We start from the raw sequence: 19,482 nt of genomic DNA on the forward strand, positions 1-19,482 counted from the left end.
GAAGCACTAAACATTATATATTTTTCCTTACCATTCCCTCTTATTTTGTTAAAAATTTCAAGAGAACTGTATCAAATTCAATATTGGACGGTGGATTGGCAACACTAAGTTAAGGAGCTGGTCTGTAAATTATTGCTGAATAAATATTGGACGGTGTATAGGAAACGCTAAATTAAGGAGCTGGCCTGTAAATTATTGCTGAATAAATATTGGACGGTGTATAGGCAACGCTAAATTAAGGAGCTGGCCTGTAAATTATTGCTGAATAAATATTGGACGGTGTATAGGCAACGCTAAATTAAGGAGCTGGCCTGTAAATTATTGCTGAATAAATATTGGACGGTGTATAGGCAACGCTAAATTAAGGAGCTGGCCTGTAAATTATTGCTGAATAAATATTGGACGAGTTAAGGCGCTGACCAGTACATTGTTGCTGAATAAATATTGGACGGTGTATAGGAAACGCTAAATTAAGGAGCTGACCAGTACATTGTTGTTGAATAAATATTGGACGGTGTATAGGAAATGCTAAGTTAAGGAGCTGACCAGTAAATTGTTGCTGAATAAATATTGGACGGTGTATAGCAAATAGTATTTAAGGAGATGGTCAAATAGTTCTTTCGGTTATTCTAACACGATTAAGTATTTTTCAACGAGTGAGTTTCATTCAATATTCAAGGTCATGTGTTTTGTTTTTTTTGCACATTTAACGTTATTTGTGCTTCCTGAATAGCTGGCGCTGTCGGGGTCGGCACACAGTGCTGTCTTTCATAGAAGAAGCACAGCTGTTCACGCAAACAATTTCTCAAACACAATTTCGTTAAACTCTCAGTTAAGAATTAAATATAAACCTTTAGCTGAGGAGGACGATTGAATTCTTCCGTTCTGGAGGTATAATGAATACAGCCGAAGCCAAAAGGTAGGTTTCGGGTCCGGCGATAGAGCATGGTCAAGCAACCATAGGTTGGCAAGCATTGTGCAAGCTTGATGGTGATGGATCTGATTGCCTCCTCCTTCGTTGAGGTTCTTTGTGAGGATCTATTAACGATGCGCACATGATGGACGCCCTTAATGGCGTGATGTCGTGTATCTGTTGTGGAACCTCTTTCGACGTGCTTGGTGAAAACAAAAGCCCTCGAGCATGACGTCATAAGGCAGTATAAAGGGGGCCATCCATGTATTTCGTTTGCAAATGTGGGAATCTCGTTTTTAATCTCGTTTCTGAAGCCATTATGTTTGATGACATTTTCTGAACCATCACTGGAGTTTACAACAAATTACTTTATTTTTTATAGGCGCCATCCCAGCCCGAGACCCACAACACCTGGACATATTTCAGGCCTGCGGCACGTTTTGGGTGAGACCGGAACACTCCGAAGAGGACCAAAATCCATCGAAATCAGGATCTTTCCCATTTTTCGCACCTCATCAATCATAGGCAAAGTTTCAGATAAAAAAATCGAGTAAAACATGTAATCTTGGCATCTTCGCACTTTGATGTACGTTAGGTCATCTGCAAGAGGTCCTTCTGGGACTGCAGTCATGATGTCGTCGTGACGGTGTCCTCACGGCATTCGTCCATGTGAAACCTAATTAATCGTACTCTGAGAACTCCCGACTGCGAAAGATAATGGTGATGCCTCCTGGTTGTGATTGCTGGGCTGGAAGACAATGTGTCCATGTGGCAGATGCCACTTGTTGATCCCAGATCATGCAGCGATAGCTGCAACGGGACTCGTGGCAATCTGCGCATGTGCGATTGGGTCAAATTGAGAGCCACAGTTCTGCTAAACTGCAGATTGCATGATGGCAAGACTCTTACGATGTCTCTCCGAAAAGACCGACTGGACAACCCTCCCATCCACTTTCTGAATAATCCTCTCCAAGAAGTTCTGTCACAAGCTTTTGCTGTGTTGGCCACACTCCCATTGCCAGCATCCTGGCCAAATTCCTGCACTCACCTGCAGGGGGCACTGCAGCAGCCTGGGTTCAAATCTCGGACCAGCTATAAATTGTCATCCTGGTGTCTCGCAGGCATGGTGATCCATCAATGTGCGTGCCGTCCCTCGGATGAACATTAAACTGGGTGTTCCACCTTCCAGCATTCATTGGTGGACGATCTCACGGTGTCCTTTGCAAAGAGTAGAAGAGCTATCGCCTAGATCCTGGCCAAATTCCAAATTCCTGCTCTCACCTGCAGGGGGCACTGCATCAGCCGCTCAGCCACACTCCCATTGCCAGCATCCTGGCCAAATCCCTGCACTCACCTGCAGGGGGCACTGCATCAGCCGCAGAGCCACACTCCCATTGCCAGCACCCTGGCAAAATTCCTGCACTCACCTGCAGGGGGCACTGCATCAGCCACACTCCCATTGCCAGCATCCTGGCCAAATTCCTGCACTCACCTGCAGGGGGCACTGCATCAGCCGCAGAGCCACACTCCCATTGCCAGCACCCTGGCAAAATTCCTGCACTCACCTGCAGGGGGCACTGCATCAGCCACACTCCCATTGCCAGCATCCTGGCCAAATTACTGCACTCACCTGCAGGGGGCACTGCATCAGCCGCAGAGCCACACTCCCATTGCCAGCATCCTGGCCAAATTCCTGCACTCACCTGCAGGGGGCACTGCATCAGCCACACTCCCATTGCCAGCATCCTGGCCAAATTACTGCACTCACCTGCAGGGGGCACTGCATCAGCCGCAGAGCCACACTCCCATTGCCAGCACCCTGGCAAAATTTCTGCACTCACCTGCAGGGGGCACTGCATCAGCCACACTCCCATTGCCAGCATCCTGGCCAAATTACTGCACTCACCTGCAGGGGGCACTGCATCAGCCGCAGAGTCACACTCCCATTGCCAGCACCCTGGCAAAATTTCTGCACTCACATACAGGGGGCACTGCATCAGTCCCAACAATGACGCAACCAGCAGACAGGCTGCATATGAAATGATTGAAAAACAACATTTATTTTACATAAAATAATATGAAATCAAATTTACAATTGTTTGCATTGACGGCATCATCCCAGAAAGCACAAAGCTTGTCGTGGGAATGCCATGACAACTTCACCTTTTTACTTTTGGTTTTGGTAAAAGTTTTGTAAAACAGTTTTTACCAACAGTTTTGGTTAAAAAAAGTCTCGGCTCATGGAAGAGCAAGATGTATTTAAATATTAATTTTGTTGAATTTGGCATTGCCATAAATTCTTTTTTATGTTGTTCAATCATAGTGACATCCTCGATTTTTTTTTAAATTTTAGTATTATTTTATAATTTGTTTATTTATTTTTTGCAGGTAGCTTTATTCATACATTTGCCTTGAGACATTTGACTCGAGACACTAAATGACAGACATTCGAATGTCAATCAACTGACAATGGGGGTCATGGGGAGCAAGTGGACAAAAGGAGAGAGACAATTGCACAAGCAAGAGTAACGGCATCCTTGGGGACAGGATGTCCAGAACATTCAGCCATCCCTGACCTCTTTTGGTTTTGTTTATAATCTCTAGGTCTGAACCACCGAGTGCTGCAGTCTCGGCAGTGCTTGGAAAAAGCGTGGACTTGGCTGGTCAAGCCCTCGAGGTGCGTGGTTATGACTTCAACACTGGGATTGACTACACGGCATTGCTGGCTTCTTACAGGACAACGGGACTTCAGGCCACTGCTTTTGAAGCTGCGGTGCAGCAGGTCAACAACATGGTAAGATATAATTTGGTTCCTTTTAAAAGTGTTTATCATGCAAATGTGTTTTATGGAGGTGCCATTTTAAAAGTGTTGGTGATATACATATATATATATATATATATATATATGTATGTATGTATGTATGTATATGTATGTATGTATGTATGTATATGTATGTATGTATGTATGTATATGTATGTATGTATGTATGTATATATGTATATGTATATATGTATATATACAACATATATATATATATATATATATATATATATATATATATATATATATATATATATATATACTGTATATATATATATATATATATATATATATATATATATATATTGTGGTTTTGGAATAAAGGATAATCCCCCTCGTAGGTAGACGCACCACAACATGTAGCCTCGCGATAGTTCATTTATTTCTTAGTGAATGTAAGCGTAGTCCTTTCCTGTGTTAGTTTTGCGTTGAGCAGGCCCATGAGTAGGGCGGTCTTTTGGCGCTGAAATGCCACGTGGCAGGCCTGAACAAATCTGGCAAGGCCGAAGGGAGGAGCTGCAGGGGGAGTGTCCGGTAAGCGCAAGCCGCCAATCAGAGCTTGAGGGGAGTGGCTAACCACGGCGATGAGAGGTGGGGCTTGGAACATTCGAGTAAGGCCGGGGTGGAGCCATAAAACCCTGCTCCGAGCCCCCCACCTCAGTTGGAGTTCCATTCATTCGAGGAGTGCGAGTCAGAACGCAGGAGAGCGCAAGAGAACGAGTCGGAGTGTTGGACTTGAATGACTGAAATAGCCGTGCGGTACACGAATCCCCCGTGCCCTGCGCCCTGCGCTCTGCGCTGTATTAATCACGCGTTCAGGAGAACGACCCGTTCTGGGCCACAGACGCGTGACCTCCTTGCCTGCATTTTACCTGCACGTGCCATGCCCGCCAGAGGGCCCCGCCGGGCGAGCTGTCCCGGAGCGACCGACGGCAAAGCGCCATTTGGCGCGCAAACATTCTTCCTCCATCTCCCTGTGTGCGTGAGTGGGCCCTGTGTCTGGGATTTAAGTTAAACTGTTAAGCTTCTGCTCTGTGTCCCCTTTCCTTTATCCGAATCCTGTACATTGTGTAAATAAATTGTGTTATTCCTCTTATTTACCGTTCCCGTCCCTTCCATTAATTGGCCTCGCATGGTACGAATAGAACCGCTCGAATCGGGTTCCATAAAAGTAACGGCACGAGTCACGTGATACGCATACCGCTCGGGCGTACTCGATTAAGCGTGGCTCGTGCGAGGTCCGGTCCCCGCTTTCGTGGCAGCGTGGGTTAAAGGTACATGCGGCGTCGACCCGATACCCTTTTTCACGCTTGCTGCGGAAGTGGCGATTCGGCCTCGTGGACACGAAGACCCATGGGGAAAAAGGGGTTTAATCCCCCCCTTTGTAACGTGGAACGGGCTTCGGGAGATCCGCAACAATATTATACAGTATATCACCTATTAGACGAGAGAGACTCCAGTTGTTGACTCCGACACGATACAATATATATATTGTAGTTGCCAAAATATTGATTTCCCACTAGTACGAGTATGTCTCACCAATGTATATACTGTACCGGGTATTACTACTACAACTACTACAACATTCTAATGACCCTAATAACCTACATTCTTGTGGGGTTGGTTGACGGGGAAGATTGACAAGACTCGTTGGTGTAATAGTTGAAATGTCCGCTACGAGCCTGGGGACGTCGATGGATCAAACCCCGGCCGAGTCAAATTAAATGGTACGTGCTGCTTCCATGCTTGATGTTCGGCATTTAAAAGGATAAGAGCACGGAGAATCCCCATAGGTTGGCATCCATAGGGACGAGGAAATTCCTCCTTAGGAAATATCCTGCTGAGTGCAGTGACAAAGGCGGCACCATTGTGACATTGCAAGGTTTTTTTTTAAAGTTCGCCCTAAACAAAGCTGACAGCCACTAATTTACAAAGCTACAAAGAAAAAGAAGAGGAAAAACTGGCAAAACCTTCACCTCTTTCTGAAACAAGGAAACCTTTTCAAAGGACCATTGTGCAGGAGGGAGTAACTGGGCCAAATAAATAAATTTTCCTATCCCTGTTGGGGTTTTTTTTAGGAAACGCCATCTCCGTATTGGATGGCCGTTGGCTCCCAAAGCTCATCCACCCTTTGTCAGGTGTTGTTTTTACTCCTGGCAGGGTGTCACAGTCACCCTCCTCATGAGGGGTGTCAATTTAGTCGCCGACAACCTGACTATGTGGCAGGTAGCACTGGGTTACGTGTTACCAGTGGCAGTCCCAAAAGACTGACCTGGCCTGATGTACCCCCATGATGTGACAGTAGAGTATCCAGAGTGACAGCAGAGTATCTAGTGTCCAGAGTACCCCCAGGAGGTGATTGGACTTCCCCCAAGCTCAGTAGCGGTGTTCTCTCTCTCTTGTCTAATAATCGTGTGTGTGCATGCATGTGTGTCTCTCCATTCCGAGCCTTGGTTCATGGAAAAAATAAAATAAATAAAAGTCTTTCACAAACCAGATGGTTAAGCCTGTTGTTCAACTGGAGCTGATTTGGGCAGAGATTTGTAATTTGTTTATGGTACTGGAGATAAATTGCCGACTTTGTCAAAGCACAGCATGCGATGCGAGCATATGGGATGCCCAGCTTAACTTCCATTCGAGAGACGGCGCACCTTGTAACGCAGCGCCCTTCTTGCAGAGCACCAATCCGACAGTGTATAGTCAGATCAGAAATCGAACAGAGTCAAGAAGGCTCAAGGTTAAGTGTGCTACCTCGGCGTCATCCTGCCAGGACTGGAGGGGATGGAGTGGGGTGGGAGAGGTGGGAGCGGGGGATGGCAATGGGTTGTGTGTTGTTGCTGCCTACTCTGTGCATATTGCAGTATTGTGGGGAGGACAGGAGAAGGTCAACATTACTGCCATTGTGACAAGCAAACTATGTACATGCCACTAACTATATATATATATATCTTTTCCTCATTGTATACATGTGCAGAAAAACATTATTTATTCTCTTTTTATTTTCCTCTTCAACCTTCACGGCCAGATTGAAAAACGACATGAGTTGGTTCCTATTGAGGGTGAGGGAACATCTGTTCGTTCAGCGTGCGTTATCTTCTTTGGCTACACCTCAAACATGGTGTCATCAGGACTTCGTGAGAATATTCGATTTCTTGCTCAGCACAAAATGGTAAGTGCCTTATGTTTCTCTTGAAATTTTGAGAGTAGGAATACTGTGTCACCTTTTGTTGGTCACATGGGGTATTCTTTTTTTTTGTATACAAAATCGAGTTTCATGGAAGAGCGAGGGAAACGAATGGTTAAAAGGCAACGAGCTGACAGTGCCGGCAACAGGTGGATGCAATATCCAAGGGGAACAAATCAACCGAAAAAGAGGAGAGGGAGGTGAGGAAACATAAATCTATAAGTAAGAGGGTTGGGTTAATGGGGTAGAAGCTATCATGGGTAGGAATTTGAGTTGGTGGTGAAAGGAACAAAGGAGGCATGGCTGGGTTTCAGAGTGTTTTAAGCAGGTTCGGGTTAATGTTAGAATGTGTGCGTCGTAGAGCAGCTGGGAAGGGTCGGGGGTCTGAGAGAGCACAATAAGCTAGACGGAAGGATAGTCAGATTTAAAAAATTGATAGCCCATGGACCTGTCTGTGATACGGGACCAAAAAGGTCAAGGTCACAAAATCGTCAATTTCCATCTGATTGGCTTGAAGCTTGAGCAGTGTTTGCATATTAGGTCACTGAAACTTAATGCTTTTGATGTCACAAGCTCGAGGTCACCTAAAATCCTCAATATTTTTGTATTTGTTACCTCCGCCACCAAAGGTGGATGGAGGTTATGTTTTCACACCTGTCTGTCTGTCTGTTTGTCTGTCTGTCCGTTTGTGAACAAAATATCTCAAAATATCAAAATATCAGAACAAAATATCTGCTGCCGCTTCCGGTCCGGTCCGGAGAGGACGCTGGCGTCGCTTGCTCGCCGCTTCTCTGACTGGACCATTGTCCGTATCTTGCTTTTCTGGTGGTCGTGGCGGATTTTTGGCCATTGAGTCTGCCCTCTGCATGGTCCCGGCTCTGCTCTGCTGCTCCTAGCTTCACCTGCTCGGCTCCTTCGCTGTTTCCTCGGGCCCGCTCCTGTGGGTTGTGCCCATTGTTTGCAGCGGTGGTGATGGCGGTTTGCCGCCGTGATCTTGATTAGCGGCGGCGGTCGTTTGCCGCTGCATTTGCCGCTTTGCCTCCTCAACCTTGGCCTCGTGCTCGTCTCTTCGCTCCTGTCTGCCCTCTGCTCGGTCCCGGCTCTGCTTCACCTGCCCGGCTCCTTCGCTGTTTCCTCGGGCCCGCTCCCCGTGGGTTGTGGCCATTGTTTCACTCCTCGACCTTGGCCTTGTGCTCGTCTCTTCGCTCCTGCTGGCATGGCTCTGCGGTACTCCGCCGCAAGGCTTCTCCTGCTTAATACCCGCTCCACCCCATCATGCATCTCTGCAATCAAATCCAATGGACTCCTGCGTCGACCCAGGTATATTCACCGTAGCTCCGGTCGTAAGTTTGTTTATTTACAATCGGGTCACTCCATCCCCGTCCTCTGGTCGGCTCAGCGCACTCCCACTCATCGTCCCAGCGCACCTGGTCACAACAACGCACACAATCGCACCTCCTGTCTGCGAACCCTGGCCAAATCACCTGAATTCATACCCGCCATACAAAACAACATCAAGCTCACCCTGTTCAATACCCGGTCCCTCAACAACACATGCCTCATCCTGAACGACTACATCCTGGAAAATAAACTGGACTTTCTCTGTCTCACTGAGACCTGGCAACAACCTCTGGACTACTTCGCACTCAACCTCACCACACCCAATGGATATTCTTACATCAATAAACCACGCTCGGAGGGCCGAGGTGGTGGAATTGCCGTTATTCACCGACAAGACATCAGGACCAGCCTCATCTCCATCGCATCTGCTCCATCATTTGAACACCTGGCTTTTAAACTATCTGGTCACACACAGTCAGTCATGGCTGTTGTCTACCGCCCTCCCAAACCACACCCATCATTCCTGTCTGACTTCTCCTACTTTCTGACCCAGCTATGTTCCCTCTCCCCCTCAATCCTCCTCCTTGGTGATTTCAATATCCACATGGACTCCACTGACTCCACGATAACCACTGACTTCACTGATTTACTCACCTGCTTTAACCTCACTCAACATGTCAACTTTCCTACCCATAACCGTGGTCACATTTTGGACCTTGTCTGCTCTACTGGACTAATTTTGCACCATCTCTCTGGCTCTGACCTCACTCTCTCTGACCACTTAGCCATCACTCTGACCATCAACATCCCCACCCCAGCACCAAGGCATTATCGCACTATCAACTTCCGTAAGCTAAACGCTCTTTCACCTACCTCATTCTCATCCACCCTCTCTGAAAAAATGTCCACTTCTCCCTTTGTTGACCTCCACACCCCTTCTGACCTCACTGACTACTACAACCACACTCTCTCCTCCTGCCTTGACCAGCTTGCGCCTATGAAAACCAAAACAGTTTCTTTCACCCATTCTGCTCCCTGGTTTGCCCCTGAACTCCGCCTGATGAAAACTCGTGCTCGCCAACTTGAAAGACTCCGCAATAAAACAGGTCTCACAGTTCACTCCCAGGCCTACAAGGACCACCTACAACACTATAAAGATGCCCTCTCCCGCGCCCGCTCCGCCTACTACTCTCAAATTATCCACTCTGGCTCCGGAAACCCAAAAGCACTCTTCTCTACAATAAACAAACTCCTCAGCCCCCTGAACACCACCACCCAGTCATTCACAGTAGACAACTGCATCTCCTTCCTTTCATTCTTCCAACGCAAAATTGAAAACATCTACAACAGCTTGACCACCGCCGCACCCGCTCCCCCTCAAACCACCTGCCCCCCCCTTATCCTGCCATCCCCTGTCTCAATTCTCCCCAGTCTCCCCTGCTGACCTCTCTGAACTCCTCATAGGAATGAAAACTGCCACCTGCACTCTTGACCCCATCCCCTCCAGCTTTGTCAAGGCCTCCCTTCCTGCTCTCTCTCCACTTATCCTTGCAACAATAAACTCCTCCCTGTCTACAGGCATCGTCCCACCGTCCCTCAAAATTTCTGCTGTTACCCCCATTCTGAAAAAACCTGGACTAAACCCTGACACCCTAAATAACTTCAGACCCATCTTCAACCTACCCTTTCTGTCAAAAGTTTTGGAACGCACTGTAGCCACTCAACTCAAACATCACCTCTCTGCCAATAACCTGTATGAAACATTCCAATCCGGATTCCGCTCCAACCACAGTACTGAAACTGCTCTCCTCAAAATCACCAACGACCTTCTCCTCTCCTCTGACGCTGGCAACCTCAACATTCTCATCCTCCTCGACCTCAGCGCCGCCTTTGACACCATCGATCACACCATCCTCCTCACCCGACTTGAAACCACCTTTAACATTACCGGCACTGCCCTCTCTTGGATTAAATCATACCTCTCTGACAGACGCCAGTTCATCTCCATCAATAACTGCAAATCCCCAACTGCTCCCCTCCCCCAAGGTGTCCTCCAAGGTTCAGTTCTTGGCCCTCTCCTCTTCATCCTTTACCTGTCCCCCCTCGGTCACTTAATCCGCCATCATGGTCTCCAATTCCACTGCGTCGCCGATGACATCCAACTTTTCATCTCCACCAGGTCCATCTCCACCGCCACCCACTCTTTCCTGACAAACTGCATCACTGAAATAAAATCCTGGCTTCAAATCAACTTCCTCAAACTTAACTATGCCAAATCGGAAATAATCATCATTGGCCCAAAAACGCTCATAAAATCCACCCATAACTTTGCCCTCAACATCGACGGTATCCCAGTATCCACCTCCCCTCACATCCGGAATCTTGGCATCATCTTTGACCAAACCCTCTCCTTCGACAAATACACTAAACAGATCACAAAGACAGCCTTCTTTCACCTGAAAAGCATCGCCCGTCTCCGTCCATCCCTCTCCTCCGTGGCTGCAGAAACCCTCATCCACGCCTTCATTTGGTTATGACTAACTTCCCTGAAAATGTCTGCTGCTCTTCTTCTGCTCCGATCGGATCATCTGATCATGTCCTTGTTAAAGTGGACATCTCTCTGACCATCCTCAGGGAGCCTGCTCAGCGTCGACGAGTCTGGCATTTCACTCAGGCCAACTGGCACGGTCTTCAAGCAGCCATCAATCATCTGGACTGGTCTCCCATCTCTACCACCTCTGACATCAACTCATCCTGGGAATTCTTCCAAAGTAAATTGCTCTCTCTCATGCACAGATTTATCCCATCTCGTCTTCAGTTGTCATACCCTTCCTCCCGTCCATGGTACACGGAATCTTGTGATGAGGCTGTTGCCCAGAAACAACTTGCCTTCGTCTCCTGGAAAGCAAATCCAACGGAAGGAAATCTCATTTCCTTTCACAAAGCCCGAAACAAGTGTGTGTCCACCCTCAGGAGAGCCAGGAAACAATATCTCTCCGTTCTCAAGACCGAACTCTCTTATCTGTCTCCCTCTTCCAAATCCTGGTGGCGTCTGGTCAAATCCGTTTCTGGTGTTTGTTCCCCCTCCATCCCCTCCCTTACCTCAAACGGCCACACAGCTGACTCCGCACGTGAAAAAGCTGAATGCCTCAACTCTGTGTTTGCCTCTAAATCTTGTGTCCCAAACCCATCCCTCTCTGTACCCACTATACCCAGTCGTACCCTGCTGCTCCTGGACTCCGTGTCCTTTCCTCCTGACAAGGTGGAAAAGTTTCTGTCAACCCTCGACTCTGATTCTGCAACTGGACCCGACGGCATCAGCCCACGGGTCCTAAAATCCTGCTCTGCTGCTCTATCTCACCCTCTCTCTGTTCTCTTCACCCTCTCTTTTGCTCAAGGTCAACTGCCATCTGCTTGGAAATCAGCCAACATCACCGCTTTGCACAAAAAAGGTGCAAAAACAGATCCTAGCAACTACAGACCAATCAGCCTTCTCCCAATTATCAGCAAAGTCATGGAATCCATCATTGCTTCGGATATGAAATCTTTCCTCTTCTCCAATGGCTTGATCTCTGATCATTAATTTGGTTTCAGACCAGGTCACTCTACTCTGGACATGCTGCTTCTGCTGTCTCAACAATGGATGGAGGTCCTCAATGCCAAACAGGAAATTAGAGCTGTCTCCCTCGACATATCACGTGCCTTCGACACGGTCTGGCACCCCGCTCTGCTCACCAAACTCTCCTCCTTTGGTATCCATGGAAATCTCCACGCATGGCTGGCGGACTTCCTCTCTAGTCGTCGTCAACGTGTGGCCCTGAATGGGTTTCTCTCATCTCCTCTTCCTGTTCAGGCTGGAGTTCCCCAAGGCAGTGTTCTGGGCCCCGTGCTTTTTCTGGTCTTCATCAATGATCTCTCTGACTCTCTCGAAAATCCTCTCTATCTCTTTGCTGATGACTCCACTCTCTGCCGCTCCATTCCTCTTCCCTCAGATCGGCAGTCTGCTGCCTCCTCACTCTCTGAAGACCTGGACAAAATCACAGACTGGTCAAACAAGTGGAACATGTCTTTCAATCCTGACAAATCTCACACTCTTACTATGTCTCTCCGAAAAGATCGACTGGACAACCCTCCCATCTACTTTCTCAACAATCCTCTCCAAGAAGTTCTGTCGCTCAAGATTTTGGGTCTCACTATCTGCCATGATCTTTCTTGGGAAAACCACATTTCCAAGCTGGCCTCCAAAGCCAGTCGCCGACTGGGCATCCTCCGTCGTGCGAAGTCCTTCCTCGGCACACCTGAGCTCCTCACCACATACAAGGCTTTCATCCGCAGCTCAATGGAATACTGTTCTCCCCTATGGGCCGGTGCTCCTGCCTCACACCTAGCTCGGCTTCACGCTGTTGAAACCAAAGCTTTCAGAATTATTGGAATCTCCCACGATGAAGCTATCTCTGAGGGCCTTTCACTCACCGCAGGCAGGTAGGTGGTCTTTCTGTCTTCTACCGACTCCTCTCCGGCCTTGCACCCCCAGCTCTCTCTGTGCTCTGTCCCCCAAATATTCCTACAGGTCGCACAAGATCTGCCAGCAACCCTCTGATGGTTAAACTGCCGAAATCTCGGCTCTCTGCTCACCTTCACTCTTTCATTCCTCTTTTCTCCCGCCTCTGGAACAAACTCCCTCACTCCCTTCAATCCCACTCCTCCCTCCAGGTCTTTAAAACAGCTGTTCATCACCATCTCTTATCTTCCCCCATCCAAAACCTTGATCTTTTCTACCCCCGCTAATTCACCCCAGATCCACCTTGTTTGAAATTCCAACTTCTTTCCTGGAAGTCCTGGCAGTGTCCATATGTTTTATACCTCTCCCACCGCCCCCTTCCCATGCCCCCCCCCAAAGCCCTCGCCCTCTCTCAGATCTCTCGATGTCTCCATGTCTCTCGGTCCCTGCTCTCAAATGTTGTGTTTGTGTCCTTCCCCCTCTCTCCCCATCTTGTCTACCGCTCCCGATGTTATATGTTTTATGTGTCGTTTTGTCTTTCTGTGTGATTAATGTTCGCTCTTTCACGAGCCTCGATCTTGTATACAAAAGAAAAAAAAAAAAAAAAAAAAATCGCTTCCCGTCTGGACTACTGCAATAGCCTCCTTTATGGTTCACCCTCAACAATCACCAATAAACTCCAATACATTCAGAACTCTGCTGCCCGTCTACTCACCCATTCCCGGACCCGTGACCACATCACCCCCGTCCTTTACAAGCTTCACTGGCTCCCATCTCCCAGAGAATCCAGTACAAAATCCTCCTCTTGACCTACAAAGCCCTCCATAACCTGGCCCCATCCTACCTGGCTGACCTCCTCTCCAGACACACTCCCACCCGCAACCTCCGCTCTGCTGGTACCAACCTCCTGACCCCCCCGCCCCCATCCGGACCAAATTCAGATCCTGGGGGGACAGGGCCTGCTCCATCGCTGCTCCCACCCTCTGGAACTCACTACCTCACACCATCAGAGACTCCTCCTCACTCACCACATTCAAAACATCACTCAAGACCCACCTGTTCAACACTGCATTCAACATTTAACCCACAGCATTTAACCCCTGACTATCTCCTCTCCTTCTCCCTCCTTTGTGCTTTGAATATTTCCCTATTGATTCTTCTTTTCTTGCAATTGTTTTTATGTTTTGCTATGCAAATATCCCTGGTGTTGGGCTAGCGGCTAGGGTGTCAGCTTAGGATCCTAGGATCCTGGGTTCGAATCCCGGTCGATCGCTGAATTAACGCCAGGGGGGTTGACTCAGCCTGTCATCCTTCAGAGGTCGGCTAATTGAGGACCAGTTCACTGGTAATTCCCTGTTTGTCGTTAAAGGCGGCAAAAAGGGTTGGCGTCAGGAAGGGCATCCGGCCGTAAAACATTGCTTCAAACAAACAAACAAACGCTTCAAAAAGGGGACCGAAAAACAACAACAACCACGGTTCCCGAAAAAGGCCAACCCCCGCTTGCGGGGAAAAATGGCCTCTAAAGGTGGTTTTTTTTTTTTTTTTTTTATGCATTATGGTTTGCACTCTGTCAAAGCGTCTTTGGGCTTCCTGAAAAGCACTATATAAAATAAATGCATTATTATTATTATTATAAAAGGTTGTGGACGGATTCAGGCGAAATTTGGCAGAGATGTAGCATTGTAGCATGTGACAAGGACGAAATGATTAGATTTTGGTGAAGATCTGGATTCGGATCCGGCTACTAGAATTTTTTAGGTGATTCCTCACCATTGGGAGATCGGGCCAAAAACAATACATAACAGGGTTTCTCAAAAAGTTGTGGACGGATTTGGACAAAACTTGGTGGCGCGGTTGTGTGTCTGACAAGGACGATTCGATTCGATTTTCGTGAAGATCTGAATATGGATCCGGATATGAGGATTATTTAACTTTTAAGTGATTCTTCACCATTGGGAGATTGGGCCAAAAACGATACATAGTGGGATATCTCAAAAAGTTATGGATGGATTTGGACGAAACTTGTTGGACAGAGTTGTGCGTGTGACAAGGAAGAATCGATTCAATTTTGGTGAAAATCCGGATCCGGATCTAGCTAGTAGAATTTTTTAAGTGATTCTTCACCATTGAGTGATATGGCCAACCAGGCGGAGGTTTGCTCTCTACTGGGTGCCGTTCTAGTTTTTGCTGTTTTCGTCTTGTTCGCATACGGAATAAGAAGTCTGAATACAAAGTGGACTCGGACTGGCTTTGCATTTCCAGATGCTTTCTAGTTATAGTTTGTCTTATACTAGCAGGGATACCTGGCATCCTGTTGGCATTTTGAAGAAATCAAAAAAAAAAAATTGTGGGGGCCTAAAACACTTCCCTGCATCCACTAAGAAATGGGGTCAGGGATCATTTAATATTCCCTTTTACATAGCTGCAAAGACTTAGGCTCTATCGAGCGATTAAAAAAAAAAAATTACAACTTTTTTGTTTTTCAAAATTTCCAAAAGAATACTTTTGCCTAAAACACTTCCTGGTACTGACTGATGAACCTCTGAAGGTTTGTGAAGATCTGTTTGGCCAAAATGGTGACACATACAAACATGTTATGGATAATATTGTGAATTTTCATGACAAAAATAGGGGCAATGCCACCTGGGCTCACCTGGTAGAACCAAGGAACCACTGGTAGGCAAGGATGATATATTTTGGGGTCAAACATCTGATTTTAGCTCACCTGGAACGTAGTTGTGGGGAGCTTATGGGATGGTGCATCATCAGTCTGCCAGTCTGTAAACACTTACAACTTCTCCGAAACTGCTGATGGAATTGTGACCAAACTTAGCTAAAATAATATTTGGTATGTTGCAACTGTAGTTTGTTCACGGCATGAAAATATCGGGTATAATGGGATCATACGGGAGGGAGTCGGGGTCAAAGTTAGTCCAGGTTTGACCCTCCAAAATAGGTATTTGATTTCTTCTCCGAAACTACACACAATTTTGGTGAAACTTGACCACAACGTTCCATTCATCACCCGTGATGTACCAACGTTTGTTCACGGCATTAGAAAAATCATGGCCTAGGGGAGCTTACATGGGGTTGTCCCCCCAAAATACATATTTTTTGTTGTTTGAAGTGTTATGATTATGTTGGCATGATTCGACATGCTGCCCTGTCTCCTAGCAACCATTGAAATTGGTTTAAAATACCGTGGTACTGTTTAAAGTACCTTTAGTTGGTGTGGTATACTGCTTTATTCTACCAGCTGAGCACCCTGGGGTATTGCCCCGATTTTTTAATGCCATGAACAAACTTTAATACATCACGGGTGATGAAGGTCGTGTTCAAGGCTCATCAAAATCACATGTGTAGTTTTAGAGAAGAAAGCAAATACCTATTTTGGGGGGCCAAACCTGGATCCACTTTGACCCCCGGAGACCCTTTAGACCCTGATTTTTAATGCCATGAACAAACTTTGGTATATCACAGGTGATGATGGTTGTGGTCAAGTTTCATCGAAATAGTGTGTTTAGTTTCAGAGAAGAGGTCTGGTTTGTTAATGCTTAAAAAAACGACCTGGCAGGTCTTGGGTCCTCTCGTCTGTTTTTTGCCACAAGTGCCACAGACATGTCCGATTCATCGTAATGTATGCATTCTTCAACATAACCTCCATACATATGTACAACGTATTGTTTTTAATTGATCTGTGATGGAACAGGTTGACTGCTTGGTCACAACAGCTGGAGGGATCGAAGAAGATATCATTAAGTGTCTCAGTCCGGCGTACATAGGAGACTACACCCTACCAGGAAAAGAAATGCGATCAAAGGGCTTAAACAGGTTGGTAATCCAACATTTTTGTCTTAACTTTTATCCTGCATCCACCCTGACTACCCAACCTTGAGCCCACCCCTTATCCGAAACCTATTTGGCTGGACTCGGATTGCATGAAATCCTGCGAGCTTTTCAGCCGTATCGACGACGTCTCGTCTACTTGCAGGATTGGAAACATGTTGGTTCCAAACAACAACTACTGTTTATTTGAAGACTGGATGATACCCCTGCTAGATCAAATGCTGCTGGAGCAATCGGAGCAGGTGTGTGGTGTTGGTGAGACGGTGGGAATTTTTCTTTTATTTCCTGAGTATTTTGAGACATTGCGGTTGAATTTTGTCATTCCTTACTGTAATCTGGACAGGTTGCTACACCATTTCAGAAGGCTTCCAAAGTAGCCCGCAGAGTAGGAATCTGGAATTCAGACAGGGTGCTGGCACACAATGGCCTTCTCTTTTCGAAAAGTATATTGTGATCTTTAATGTCCGTGGGACACCAAGCGTAACATCCCTTACAAAAAAGATGGCATACTCATTGATACGTAAAGTCGTCTCTGCAAAGCACCGGCATGAATGAATGATCGTTTTAAGGCCATTTTCCCCGCTAGAGCGGGGGTTAGCCTTGCGGGCCCCATGACAATCATGGTTCCCTGTTTGCGGCAATGATTTTATGGCCGGATGCCCTTCCTGACGCCAACCCTTGGTCACGCTCTTACGATGCGCAGGGATACGGTGTACCTACTCTAAACCGGGGTACACACCGGGATCATTCATCCCAGCAAGCTGGTACTCAATTTGCCGACCTCGGAAGGATGACAGGCTGAGTCAACCCCCCTGGCGTTAATTCAGCGATCGACCGGGATTCGAACCCAGGATCCTAGGATCCCAAGCCGGCACCCTAACCGCTAGGCCAACACCAGGCTTGGGTCACCAGGCAACACCAGGCCCAGGCTCAACACCAGGCCCACCAGGCAACACCAGGCAACACCGGCATGATGGTTTATATTCACACCGGGGATTGAACTTAGACGAGACAGCTGTTTACCTCCGCCACCGAAGGTGGATGGAGGTTATCTTTTCACCCCTGTCTGTTTGTCCGTTTGTGAACAAGATATCTCAAAAAGTTGTGGACGGGCAGGATTTGGCTCTAGATAGTGGATGTGACAAGGACGAAATGATTATATTTGGGTGAAGATCCGGATTCGGATCCGGCTACTAGAATTTTTTAGTGATTCTTCACCATTGGAAGATTGGGACAAAAACGATACATAGCAGGATATCTCAAATGGTTGTGGACAGATTTGGACAAAACTTGGTGGCCCAGTTGGGTGTCTGACGAGGAAGAATCGATTAGATTTTGGTGAAAATCTAAATTTCGGATTCGGATACGATAATTATTTAATTTTTTAAGTGATTCTTCACCATTGAGAAAAGCGATATATAATATGATATTTAAAACGGTTATGGACAAGTTCTGAATAAACTTGGGTGATGAGTTGGTTCGGTGACAAGAACAAGCAGATTCGATTTTGGTTCAGATCCGGATTCGGATCCAGCCTTTCAGTGGAATACAAAACGTAAACTGCTCAGCCTGGCGGAGTTATGCGCTCTACCAAGTGCCGTTCTCGTTGGTGAATGTGCTACTTCTGAGCAACCTTTCCAATCCCACCATTAATATTTTTCACTGTGAAAATAAAACAATAAAGAAAAATTCTGCCTGTGGTCACAGAATCATTAGCTTTGTGCTCAGATGGGACTAGCGAACAGGCCATGAGACCTAAATATGAAGCCATTGTTGATGTTCCTGCAGGGCATGAAGTGGACACCCTCGAAGATGATTTCCCGAATGGGCAAGGAGATAAACAATCCCGATTCTATCCTGTACTGGGCTCACAAGGTATATCGATCGTAATACCTCTGTTTGTTGATATTTCTCCAGCGCGCCAACACCCTCGTGCCTTTGACCACACCGTGGCGGTGTGTTTATGTTGGGAGTTTAGTCCACTAAATAAAAAAGCCACTTGCATAGTTATGGTGACATTTCATTTCATTACTCCATTTTCAAGGTTCGTGAGTTCAATATCGATTGTGAGATCCTCTCCAAAGCCGATGTTTACCTTGTCTCACCTCGCTCTTCGACAAGCTCAGCTCTTGCATAATGATTTAAATATACTGTTGTGGATATGAGAATTGTGTTTTTTTATTGTGTAGTACATTGTAAAATATCACCCTCCTTCCTCCAGTTGTGTATAAAGGTCAAAGTGCGTCCCTTAATTAGGTCATATACAATCACGTTAGCCAATCATAGATTTCCTCCTTGTTGGTAGTTTATTTCCTTATTCCATGTCGGTTAAGGCTATGTCTTCCATTAATTGACACTCCATTGCACCGAATTCAAATAGATAGATCCCCTTTCATTCCCATTCCCAAAGCCTCTACTGCCAACTGCATTTGCCGCCATTACGGCGTGGTCAGCTCGGGGAAGAAGGGCGTGCCCGCCCATCGCCATCAAGGGTGGAGCCAGAGCCCGTGCCCACCAATCAGGGCCGAGGCGAGCTCACCGATGGGCGTGTCCTGGAGGCCGGCGGCTTGATCGCCCGAGGCGTTATATAAGCGCGTGCGGAAGCCCTTGAGTTCGGAGTTCTAAGGAGTTGCGCTGGGAGTTCTAAGGAGTTGCGCTGGGAGTTCTAAGGAGTTGCGCTGGGAGTTCTAAGGAGTTGCGCTAGAAGTTCCAAGAAAGAGTTGCGCCAGAGACGGCAGATGAGTTCGGAGTTCTAAGGAGTTGCGCTGGGAGTTCTAAGGAGTTGCGCTGGGAGTTCTAAGGAGTTGCGCTGGGAGTTCTAAGAGTTGCGCTAGAGACGGCAGATGATCCCAGACGAGCCCTCGGAGAGAGAAGGG

At 47.0% G+C, this 19,482-nt stretch overlaps 1 protein-coding gene across 2 annotated transcripts in view; it reads left to right on the top strand.

Annotated features, from left to right (window-relative positions):
* The first annotated feature begins 687 nt into the window (after positions 1-687).
* Positions 688-19,482, top strand: part of DHPS (deoxyhypusine synthase) — a 41,295-nt gene continuing 22,500 nt past the window's right edge. Inside the window, exons 1-6 of one of the 2 annotated variants that reach the window (XM_068110249.2) lie at positions 688-919; positions 3,518-3,707; positions 6,760-6,903; positions 16,470-16,591; positions 16,752-16,848; positions 18,395-18,481. In XM_068110249.2, coding sequence (XP_067966350.2) covers positions 897-919; positions 3,518-3,707; positions 6,760-6,903; positions 16,470-16,591; positions 16,752-16,848; positions 18,395-18,481 — 663 coding nt within the window. In that variant the 5' untranslated portion in view covers positions 688-896. The remainder of the gene's footprint in view (positions 920-3,517; positions 3,708-6,759; positions 6,904-16,469; positions 16,592-16,751; positions 16,849-18,394; positions 18,482-19,482) is intronic. The other variant, XR_013622313.1, reaches the window with a different exon arrangement.

The sequence above is a fragment of the Myxine glutinosa genome, chromosome 1 (assembly GCF_964187855.1).
Source record: "Myxine glutinosa chromosome 1, kmMyxGlut1.1, whole genome shotgun sequence".
Taxonomy (NCBI): Eukaryota; Metazoa; Chordata; class Myxini; order Myxiniformes; family Myxinidae; genus Myxine; species Myxine glutinosa.